General features: G+C 56.0%; 1 protein-coding gene across 2 annotated transcripts; it reads left to right on the forward strand.

Annotated features, from left to right (window-relative positions):
• The first annotated feature begins 162 nt into the window (after positions 1-162).
• Positions 163-11,301, forward strand: ERCC2 (ERCC excision repair 2, TFIIH core complex helicase subunit). 2 transcript variants are annotated; one of them, XM_058196066.1, is made up of 23 exons: positions 186-486; positions 708-807; positions 967-1,044; positions 1,205-1,267; positions 1,424-1,537; positions 1,888-2,004; positions 2,351-2,467; positions 3,583-3,706; positions 4,561-4,657; positions 5,653-5,786; positions 6,027-6,195; positions 6,446-6,564; positions 7,275-7,344; positions 7,571-7,640; positions 7,753-7,854; positions 8,028-8,091; positions 8,314-8,435; positions 9,235-9,327; positions 9,505-9,577; positions 9,758-9,828; positions 10,090-10,233; positions 10,316-10,459; positions 10,981-11,301. In XM_058196066.1, exons 1-23 carry the CDS (start codon positions 482-484, stop codon positions 11,071-11,073), a joined length of 2,283 nt encoding a protein of 760 aa, XP_058052049.1. In that variant the 5' UTR covers positions 186-481; the 3' UTR covers positions 11,074-11,301. The 2 variants fall into 2 exon arrangements, with proteins under 2 accessions (XP_058052050.1, XP_058052049.1); XM_058196067.1 differs by lacking the exons at positions 10,316-10,459; positions 10,981-11,301 and having other exon boundaries at positions 163-486; positions 9,464-9,577; positions 10,090-10,227.
• The last annotated feature ends 113 nt before the right edge of the window (positions 11,302-11,414 follow it).

Below are 11,414 nucleotides of genomic sequence, written 5' to 3' on the forward strand. Positions count from 1 at the left end.
GGGGAGGGGGAGCTTTGGGGTTTGTGACTTCAATCCAGCCCATCTAAATGGCATATAATTAAGGAGGACAATTCAACAGGTGAAGAAGGCAGGATGAATGGCAGCCACTTTCCCATAGCCCGGAGCCTCGCGGTCCCAGGAGCGGAAAGCTACTGCGAGATTTCAGTCTGCTAGGGAAAGCTAAATCCATGCTCTCCGGATTCGACTTCTTCAGCCTAAGTTGCAGGCACGCCGTACGATCGTCTTTTGAGCGGCTCGTGATGCCTGCGCGTGCGCAGCCGAACGCTGGGCGGAAAATCTGATAGCGGGCGGAGGCGGGCTCTTTTCAGATCAGCCACTGAGGCCTTCGTCGGGGAGTCTTGTGAGCCAATGGGATCGAGAGCTATAGAAGAAGCGGAGTGGCGACCGAAGGAACAGTTTTCCTTTGAGAGGACCGGAGTGAGAACTTCACGGCAGCGCGGCTCACGCCGCGGACGAGACCATGAAGTGAGCGGCGGCGGGGGGGCGTCTGGGAGATACCACTTGGGCGGCGGGAGGCGGGCGGGGGTCGCGGGGCGTTTGCCGGCTGGGGATGATGGGATGCGGGGAGAGGCAGCCGGGGCACAAGGGGGCGAGAGGGGTGCGCGCTTCGCCTCGGTCCGTCCGCCGCGCGCCCGGGTGGGCAGATGTGTCCGGGGAACTCTCGGCCACTCCCTCCCTCCACGCAGGCTGAACATCGACGGGCTGCTGGTGCTCTTCCCCCACGACTACATCTACCCCGAGCAGTACTCCTACATGCTGGAGCTGAAGCGGACGCTGGACGCCAAGGTGGGCCGGGCGGGGGTCTTCGTGGGGGGGAGCATCTGGACTGGAGCGGGGAACAGCAGGACTGGAACTCAGAGCCTGCCTCCGCTCCCAGCCCGGCACCTTCCCCGGACCCCCCGCCGGCCCTGGGTCCCTGACGCTCGCCCCTCCCTCGCCCCGCAGGGCCACGGGGTGCTGGAGATGCCCTCGGGCACCGGGAAGACCATCTCCCTGCTGGCGCTCATCCTGGCCTACCAACGCGTGAGTATGCGGGGGGGGGAGGGGTTTGCCAAGCTGCAGTGGCCCCGCAGGCGGCCGAAGGGGGTGGGCTGGGCGACCCTCGCTCCCACTCTGCCTGCTTTTCTTCCAGGAGCCCCCTCCCCTCCCAAGCGTAGCCCTCTAAGCCAGCCCTCTCCCCCAGGCTTACCCGCTGGAGGTGACCAAGCTCATTTACTGCTCCAGGACCGTCCCGGAGATTGAGAAGGTACCCGAGGGGGAGGGCGGGCACCGGGAGAGATGCCCTTGGAGGGGGGGGGAGTGCCAGGCCTGGCTAGGAGGGCTTTCCTGGTGGGAGGGAGGGGCTGGCCTGGAGAGGTCTGGGAGCCTCCCCCATGCCAGCCACTGGGCTTCTCCTCCCCAGGTGATTGAGGAGCTGCGGAAGCTGCTGGACTTCCACGAGAAGCAGACGGGGCAGAAGCTGCCCTTCCTGGGCTTGGCCCTCAGCTCCAGGAAGAACCTCTGCATCCACCCCGAGGTGCCTCTGCCAGCTGAAGGGCAGGGTGGGGAACTCAGCCTCTGGGGCAGCCGGAGGAGACTCGGGGAGCCCCTCTCGGCCGTCTCTGGTTCCACTTCTGTCCTTCAGCCAAATGCATTGCAGGGGGCCCGGAGGCTCCCTTGCCTCTTCTTGATTCCTCTCCCAATAACCGGGTTGGCTGGAGTGAGAATGGCCAGGTGGCCTCTTCCTCCCACTCTCTTTGCTAAGAGTTCACTGTCCACTTTGGGCCACGGCCACTGAATCCCCTGGCAGTGGGAAAAGTCGGGTGCTGTAGGCGCCATGTCCCTTCTGCTCAGACCTTGCAACCCCCCTCCCCTTCCTTGTTGCAGGTGAGCAGCCTGCGCTTCGGGAAGGAGGTGGATGGCAAGTGCTTCAGCCTGACCGCCTCGTACATCCGGGCTCAGCACCAGCAGGATGGCAGCCTTCCCTCTTGCCGCTTCTTTGAGGTAAGGGTGAGGTGCGCAAGGGGGTGGGGCAGACAGTCAAAGCTCCCCTCCCCCGGGCCCCAGGGAGGAGGACCTGGGTGGGGCCCTAGATCTTCTCCCCAGGGCGGAAGAGGCCAGATTGAAAAGTGAGCTGGACCAATTCTGCCCCTCTCTTTCCCCTATTAAACTGTCTTTGTGTGTGTGTGGAGGGGGATTGCAGAAATGTTACAGAAACGTGTGTGTGCAGAGGCATTTTTTTCCCTCAAAGTATGTTTGACGTGAGAATTTGAGCAGCCGAAAACCATTCTGGCTTGTTTGTAAGGCCGGGGCAAGGAGATCAGTTCAGCCCTGCTGTGAATCCCTGCAGGAATTCGATGCCCACGGTCGCCAGCTGCCTCTTCCTTACGGTGTCTATAACCTGGATGACCTGAAGGCCTACGGTCAGCGGAAGGGCTGGTGCCCCTACTTCCTTGCCCGCTACTCGGTAAGACAGGTGGCTGGCCTGCTTGCGGTCACAAGCCCCCTCCCCTCTTTCTAGGGCAAGAGAGGTCTCCTTGAAGGATCTCTGGGCTTGGTTGTTTTCTGGCAGACGTTTCATCACCCAAACTAGGTAACATCATCCATGCTAGTAAAGAGAAGGCTTGGCTCTCAGTTTTATTCCCCTTTATGGGATCTGTTTGGTTAGATGAGCTTTGGTTAGTCAGGGAAAGACCCTGAGCAAAAGGAGAAAGTTGCTGCTGCTTGTTATTGCAGAAGTTGCAGTAGGGATTGAAGTAGCCGGTGCAGGCTGAGTCTCAGAAGCTGCACAGTGACTGAGCGCGGTTGGTCTTTCGGGAACTTTGTGCCTCCCACAGTGAGCTAAATCCAGCAGTTCTATCAGTGGGAGATTCAACCCCATCGATGCAAGTTTCTCATAGCGTTTTTCCCTCTGCATTTGAGCACCGAATCCAAATTGCCTGTGAATCTCCCAATGCAACTCTTTCATTCTGAAATGTCCCTCTGTTGTCAGAAAGTCTGCCTAGGTAGCTTTGAAGTTAAGAGAAATAAGTACATTTTGTAGTTAAGTATACAGCTAGTCCTCGACTTACAACGGTTCATTTGGTGGCCACTAAAGTTACAATGGCTCTAAAAAGCGACTTATGACCCGTTTTCACATTTATGACCGTAGCAGCATCCCCATGGCCATGTGATTAGAATTGGTAAACTGACTCATATTTATGATGGCTGTGGTGTTCCAGGGCCACGTGATCCACTTTTGTGACTTTCTCACAAGAAAGGTGAATGGGAAGCCAGATTCACTTCACAACTGTGGCAAGAAAGGTGGTAAAAACTGTGTCGCTTAGCTACAGAAATGTTGGACTGAATTGTGGTTGTCTGTCAAGGACTCCCTGTGTCTTAGCACATGAACAGACCTGGGGTTGGTCCCTTTCTCCTGTCTTTGAGAGTAGAAATGTCTCCCAGCCCAGAAATCTTGGTATTTCCCGCATGACTGAGAAGCCAAGTGCTGTAATTCCCATTTGGGGATTTCGAAGTTCCTCCTTTCCCAAGGCGAGTGGCCAAGCTCTGCTCTGCTCTGCTTTCTCTCCCCACCTGGAACAGATCCTCCATGCCAACATTGTGGTCTACAGTTATCACTATCTCCTCGATCCCAAAATTGCGGACGTGGTCTCCAAGGAGCTGGCCAAGAAGTCAGTGGTGGTTTTTGATGAGGCTCATAATATCGGTAGGTGTGAGAGGGGCCAGTGAGCCCTTCTGGTCCAGGAGGGGAATTGGGCTGCCTGAAAAATACGTTGGGATCCACTTTCTTCCCTTAGAGGAGAGTTTCTCAATTTTTCCAACTTTAAAATGTGTGGACTTCAAACCCCAGAATCCCCAGCCAGAAACACAGCTCTAGAGACAAATTCCTCTCTCACTCGGTTTAATTTGGGTGGATGAGAACTCAGCCAAGCCGCCTGTAAGGAAACCAGATTCAGATTTTTTTTAGTTGTAGTTTTATCCTTAGTTTATAATAATTTTCTTTTTTTTCTCCTCTTAATTACAGATAGTCTTCGACTTATGACCCCAATTGAGCCCAGATTTCTGTTGCTAAGTGAGACAGCTGTTAAGTGAATTTTGCCCCATTTTTGATGTTTTTTGCCACAATTGTTAAGTGAGTCACTGCAGTGAGTAACCCGGTTGTTCAGTGAATCCGGCTTCCCTATTGACTTTGCTTGTCAGAAGGATGCAAAAGGGGATCACGTGGCCCCGGGACACTGCGACCGTCATAAATATGAATCAGCTGTTAAGTGTCTAAATTTTGATCAGGTGACCAGGGGCCTGCTGCAACAGTCCTAAGTGTGAAAAACGGTCATAAGTCACTTTTTTCAGTGATGATGTAACTTTAAACGGCCACTAAGTGAACTGTTTTAAGTCGAGGACTATCGGAACTGTATCTGCTAAGAGTCTCCTGGATTAAAAAAATAAAATTGCAAGCGTGTCGCCCTGAACCGTTTCTCTGAACTGCCCTGAACCATGCAAGTGATGGACATCAGCTGTCCTGGGCTTCCTTGACCCCCTTTTCTTTCCCTTGACCCACAGACAACGTCTGCATTGACTCCATGGGGGTCAACATCACGAGGAAGACCCTGGATCGCTGCCAAGGGAACGTGGCCACGCTCCAAGCTGCCATTCAGAAGTGAGCAAGGACTTCCTGGCCTTTTGCTCTCCCCACAAATGACATCTGCGTGTGTAAAGACACAGAATTGGAAGGGACCTTGGAGGTCTTCTAGTCCAACCCCCTGCTCAAGCAGAAAATCCGTATTCTACCATTCCGGACAACTAGCTGTTCCACAAGCTGTTCCTCTAATCAATCGTTCTCACTGTCAGGAAATTCCTCCTTAGTTCTAAGTTGCTTCTCTCATTGATCAGCTTCCGTCCATCCACAGAAGACTCTTTCCTGGCACAGCCTCCTCTCTGGAGTCTCAGCAGGCATTGCCTGTCACGGCACGCATAACTTCATATTCATGCAGGCTAGAAAGTAGAAACTTGCTTTGCGTTCTGAAAGCAGACTGGTTCAGGGAACTGAATCTGGGGCCCTGAGCAGGGAGTTGGACTAGAAGACCTCCAAGGTCCCTTCCCCACTCTGTTATTCTGCCTCTAAGAAACTGCCTGGGCCCCTGAATTGTACCAGGCTGCATTATATTATGGGATATGCGCATGCAAGGGGCAGTCATGACTGCCTCTCGGCTATCCAAGCTCCATGAGCTGACAGCCTGACATTAGCAACGGCCGGGAGGGGGGGATTAGAATGTAGGGAGGAAGAAGGGGAGGATGGAAGCCCAACTGAGCTGGCCAAATTGTGAGAGGCTTCAGCCAGCCAAGGTCAGCCATTGAAACATAGCTGGGAACTGAGCCACTGTGTCCTAAACAATATACAAGCACATGACTGGACATTTACGGATAACAGGGAGATGGCCAGGGAGGAAAAGGAGAATTTCCTTTGTGTTGTTTGTATGGGAAAACCTCAGATTCGGCTTCACTGCTTCTGTAGTCACATGCTTCAGTAAAGTACATTCTTGGCCAGAACAAGTGGCCAGGAATCTCCCTTGGTTAGATGGCTTGAGTGGGGGCAGTTGACAGGCTCCGAGTTCCAGTCCTCTCACCTTCCCTCCCCATCTGCTCCCTTTCCAGAATCAAGGAAACGGATGCGCAGAAGCTGAAAGAGGAATATCAGCAGCTGGTGCAGGGGTTGCGGGAGGCCAACGTCGCCAGGGAAACGGATGTCTATTTGGCCAACCCAGTGCTGCCGGCCGAGATCCTGCAGGGTACGTCGGCCCCTTTGTGGGCAGGAGAGGGGGAGCTGATGCTTGGATGCTGGTGGGGCGGGAGGGAACGCCGGTGCTCGCTGCGCTCCCCTTGCTCTTCTGCCGTTTGGCATTGGTTGCTCCTGCTTAGGGAGGATGGTCTTGTGTGGCCTCATTGAACCCGGGGATCGGGGTGGGAGCAGGGGCAGCCGGGCGACCTGCCTTTGAGCCACTGTCCTGACTGGCCCTCCCCTCACGCAGAGGCCGTGCCGGGCAACATCCGGACAGCAGAGCACTTTGTGGCTTTCCTAAAACGCCTCTTGGAGTACCTGAAGTCCCGGCTGCGCGTCCATCACGTGGTCCAGGAGAGCCCCCCGTCCTTCCTGAAGGACATCTTTGAGAAGGTCTGCATTGAGCGAAAGCCCCTCCGGTGAGTGTGGGCAGGAGGACCCCCCACGGGCTCTTTCCCTCCTCATCTTAGCGGATGGGTCATCCCTTCCTCCTCCCCCACCGCCAGACCCATGTTGCTGAGCCTTGCTCTGTTGCTTGGAAAGGACAGGAGCAAGGGTGGGGGGGCACATGAGGAAGAGCCCGGCCGGGTCCAGCGGGCTATCCAGAGGGCCTCGGGGCAGCTGTTCCAGGGTGTCCTCCTACCAGCCTCCATTCCTGGGTTCTGGCAGGTTCTGTGCCGAGCGGCTGCGCTGCCTCCTTCGCACGCTGGAGATTGCGGACATCTCCGACTTCTCACCTATCACCCTCATCTCCAACTTCGCCACCTTGGTCAGCACTTACTCCAAAGGTAAGGAGGCCTCTCTTCAGCCAGCCGGCCTCCAGGGTGTTGTCATTTCTTCCCAGCCACGTCACCACCTCGGAATTGGCAGGGCGAAACCTGGGAGGGACCTGGAGGGCGGCCAAGAAGGAGCTCTGGGGAATTACAGGTCTGCTTTCGGGAATTGATAGGAAGGCCAGCTGAGGATGACACAAATAAGCAGGCAGCAGCCACCTTCGCTGAAGGAAAACCATCATGGCTTCTGCGCCGTCCGGCCCAGCTCGGATGAACATTTGGGAGTCTTTTGGCGTCACCACAAATATGTCCCTAAGGTGCTCTTGGAAAAGGCAACTAGACTTCCTTGATTTTGTTCCTTGAAAACGTTTTGCTTCTCATTCAAGAAGCTTCAGAATGAAGAAATACGAATTGAAGAAGCTTCTGGGATGAGAAGCGAAACGTTTTCAAAGGAAGAAAACAAGGAAGTCCAGTTGCCTTTTCCAAGAGCACCTTTGGGGCAGCCGTGACTCGGAGAACTGAGACCCTCCAAAGGCAGCTCAAATGTGTGGGGAGGGTTGGTGCCCCAGGCTTGGATCGTCAAAAAGCCCTTGACGAGGCTCTTCGCGTGAGCTCCCCAGAGGATCCCGGTGGCCACTGCTGGCTGGGGGCGGCCTTCCCTGATCCGGCCGTGCAGGGGGGAGCTCCGTGCCCCTCGTCAGCGCCTCCTCGTTTTTGTGCCTCAGGGTTCACCATCCTCATCGAGCCCTTTGACGACAGGACTCCCACCGTCCTCAACCCCATCCTGCACTTCAGGTGAGGGGATCCGGGATCTGGCTGGCCGGGAATTCTGGGTGTTGTGGTTCAGGGGAAAGCTACGCTGGGCAGGTAGAGTGGAAAAGGGCCTGGCTCTGACTTCGCTCTTCAGCGGATGAAGGATCTCTGGCGGTCTCTTCCTTCTAAAACTTTGGGGTCTGAGTTGGGAGGAGACGGCTCTCTTCCAGCTGCCTCATGCCAGAGAAATCAATACTTCCTCTTCCAGCTGCATGGATGCCTCGATCGCCATCAAGCCCGTCTTTGAGCGCTTCCAGACGGTCATCATCACCTCAGGAGTGAGTGAGTGGGGGTTGGGGGCATTCTCGGCCAGTGGCAGGACACCATCTGTGGGGCTGGAAGTGTGGGAAGCTGCCGCCCTGACCTGCTCTTCTCCTCCCTGGCATACAGACCCTTTCCCCCCTTGACATGTACCCACAAATCCTGGACTTCCGGCCGGTGACCATGGCCACTTTCATCATGACCCTTGCCCGGACCTGCCTCTGCCCGATGGTGAGTGCCAGAGGCTGGGAATAGAGAGAGACTGCCCAGCCTCCCGTTCCTTTCCTAGGGGACCAGGCGGGCCCAATTCGGTCTGGCCTGTGGGCCCCTCTCAACCGGCTCCCTGGCTCTGGCTGGTGACAATGGGGGCCCCGGGCCCTTCCTCTCATCGGTTTCCCTTCCAGATTGTGGGCCGAGGGAATGACCAAGTGACCATCAGCTCCAAGTTTGAAACCCGCGAGGACATTGGTGAGGGTCTTCGATGGGGAGGGGGCAGCAGAGCCTGGAGCTTCCTCCCTTCCCAAGTGCAGGGGGCATCCCCTTGTCCACTGAGGCTGCCTAGCGGAGGGGAGGGCAGTGGTGAAACCGCTTGCAGCTGGGATTTTGTGGGGACGACCCCTGCCTTGCCCTCCCTTCCTGGCCCCAGTTGTGAGGGCCTGGGAGCCTGAAGGGAGTGTGTTTCTCCGGCAGCCGTGATCCGCAACTATGGCAACCTCCTCCTGGAGATGTCGGCTGTGGTCCCTGATGGCATCGTGGCCTTTTTCACCAGCTACCAGTACATGGAGAACATCGTGGCCTCCTGGTATGAGCAGGTACGCCAGGCCAGCTCTGCTCGGGGCTGCTTTTGATGGGGCCTTTTGGGGGGGCTTCTGCCGAAGCAGCAAACAGAGAGAGGCGGTTCCTGGTGTGCCTGAAACCCCTGAGAATTTCAAAGGGGAAAAACTCAAGTCTTCTAAAATGGGGGCTGTGTTGCGTCCAAGACCAGACTGGCCAACTTACTCTCGGTCAAACGCTCAGTCCAACTTGGGGAAGGAGAGCCTGACCGCTGGGGAATTTGGGGAACGGTTTCCCTTCCTCCTCTGCCTGATGAGCTGCAGCCTCACAGCTCCTTGTTTCCTTCTCCAGGGCTGATGCCAGGAGCAGGCGCTGAGTTGAAAGCATTCAAAGTTTATTCTATGCTCCCCCTACACAAGGCTGCGCTACTGTCAAGGCAAATTGGCCCTAGATAAAAGTCAACGGAATTCATGGGGGTGGGGGGAGACAACTTAGGTCGCTTGTGGCTGCATAAGGATTCCAAACCGATAAGGCATTTGACCCACCTTCATCTCTGACGCCCTTTCAATAGCTGATCCCAGAGCGTACCTCTGTGGTCATTAAGCGGGGCACACATCAAAGACTTTGGGGATGTGGAAATAGAGTGCCCCCCCAACACAAAGCAGGCCAGGCCTTCCGCAGGTCTCACAGAAACCATCCAGCTGCCGCTCCATGCTTTGAGAAGTGGGTGGGGAGGGGAGAGACCCAGGAGCAGGGCGGGGCTGCAGAATCGAGCAGCCATACCAGGTGGGCTTTCCACAGCTGGGGCTCCACCTCTCTCCTCTCGGGCTTCTCCAGGGGATCCTGGAGAACATTCAACGGAACAAGCTCATCTTCATTGAGACGCAGGACGGAGCTGAGACAAGCGTGGCCCTGGAGAAGTACCAGGAGGTGAGGGGAAGACGGGGAGGGGCTCAGTTGAGCAGGTTTCCCCCCCCTCCCCATTTACCTTTCTCCTGAGGCAGGACTTGCTGCCTTTTGGAGGCGATCAGTGCACTGACTTTTTTTCTGAATTTGGGGTAAAAAGATGTTGCGGGTGATAAGAGGATGGGTTGGTTTGCACCCCAGGCCTGCGAGAACGGCCGAGGAGCCATCCTGCTGTCGGTGGCCAGGGGAAAGGTCTCCGAAGGGATCGACTTTGGTGAGTGCCCTCCCCCCTCCCTTGACAAGCTTTGAAGGGGATCCAGGACCACGAAAGCTCTTCTGGGCAGAAGTTGTGTGCCCAGCCTTAAATTCAGGAACGTCTTGAAACTGCAGGGAAAAGACCCATTTAGATGCAGTGTTGACCTCCCCTCCACCCTCTGCTTCCTCCCTTCCCCAGTGCACCACTATGGGAGGGCCGTGATCATGTTTGGCGTCCCCTATGTTTACACCCAAAGCCGAATCCTGAAGGTGAGCCCCGTGTCGGCTGCTCCTCTGCCTGTTCCTGCTCCGATTTGATCGGGCAACAGAGCCTTCCTTTCCTCGAGGGGGAAGGTCTGGGACCCCCCCCTTTGCCTCAATTGGGGGGGACAGAAATAGCCCATTTTCCCACCCGCTGTTGGCTTGGCTGTTTCTCACAAGCGGCAGATGGAGGGAAACTGTTTCTGGCGACCTGAGCTGATTTCTTGGGGAAGGGGGAGCAGACCCTCACTGTCCTTTCTCCCATCCCAGGCCCGGCTGGAGTACCTGAGGAATCAGTTCCAGATCCGTGAAAACGACTTCCTAACGTTTGACGCCATGCGGCATGCGGCCCAGTGCGTCGGACGGGCCATTCGTGGCAAGACAGACTACGGCCTCTTGATCTTTGCTGACAAGGTGTGTCCAGTGGGGGGAGGGGGGTCCTCTTGGCTGCAGCCTGGACGGCCGAGCAGCGGCTAATCCAGTGTCTCCCCTGCAGCGCTTCGCCCGGGCGGACAAGCGGGGGAAGCTTCCTCGCTGGATCCAGGAACACATCACAGACGCCAACCTGAACCTGACGCTGGACGAGGCCGTGCAGGTGGCCAAGCACTTCCTGCGCCAGATGGCCCAGCCCTTCCGCAAGGTGAGGCAGGGGAGGCACTGTGGTGGGAAGAGGCAGGCTCCAGCCACGGGCATCTCGTGGCCCAAAGGTCTACGAAGTTGGCAGCTTTAAGACTTGCAGACTCCCCAGCCAGCCATGCTTATTTTTAGTTGTTATTTTATTATTAATTTTTTTTTGCCACCTGTGTCTAACGGCTCTGAGTAGAAGTGGGTTTGGTTGTCCTGGCAGGGGGCCAGTGGGCATCTTTTTTTTTAAAATTTGCATTTATATCCTGCCCTTCTCCGAAGACTCAGGGCGGCTTACACTATGTCAAGCTACAGTCTTCATCCATTTGTATACTATACAAAGTCAACTTATTGCCCCCAACAATCTGGGTCCTCATTTTACCTACCTTATAAAGGATGGAAGGCTGAGTCAACCTTGGGCCTGGTGGGACTTGAACCTGCAGTAATTGCAAGCAGCTGCTGTTAATAAGACTGTCTTACCAGTCTGAGCCACCAGAGGCCCTCTTGACGCCTCCTCCCGTCTTGCTGTCTTTCCAGGAAGACCAGCTGGGCCTCTCCCTGCTCACCTTGCAGCAGCTGCAGTCGGAGGAGACCCTGCGCAGAGTGCGGGAGATTGCCCACCAGGTGTGAGTGGTGGCCGAGGATGTCAGCCAGCGCACTCTGCAGAGCAGGGACCCTGGCTGGCTGGCCATCCATCCATCCATCCATCCACACTACGGAGCTCAGCGGGCGGCAGAGAAGAGAAAGAGGCCTTCCCTTTCGACCTGGACCAGCCCCTCGGCCCTCTCCCTCCTCCCCTCCCCCCCCCAACTAATCCTAGATTTCTGGGTTGGGTTTTTAATAAAGGGGATTACTGTGTTGCTAGTCAAGTGATTTTCTCTGTGTGTGTGTGAGAGAGAGAGAGAGAGAGAGAAAAAACCTGGGGGAGGCATGTAATCTTTTTCATCCAAAGCCACTTTGCTGGGTGGGCT

This window comes from Ahaetulla prasina, chromosome 10 (assembly GCF_028640845.1).
Source record: "Ahaetulla prasina isolate Xishuangbanna chromosome 10, ASM2864084v1, whole genome shotgun sequence".
NCBI lineage: Eukaryota > Metazoa > Chordata > Lepidosauria > Squamata > Colubridae > Ahaetulla > Ahaetulla prasina.

What these genes read in the sequence shown, in the direction of transcription:
- ERCC2 (XM_058196066.1), top strand. An exon ending in ATTGAGCGAAAGCCCCTCCG is followed by an intron (nt 6,196 to 6,445) that starts GTGAGTGTGGGC and finishes GGGTTCTGGCAG; the next exon opens with GTTCTGTGCCGAGCGGCTGC. An exon ending in TCTTGATCTTTGCTGACAAG is followed by an intron (nt 10,234 to 10,315) that starts GTGTGTCCAGTG and finishes TCTCCCCTGCAG; the next exon opens with CGCTTCGCCCGGGCGGACAA.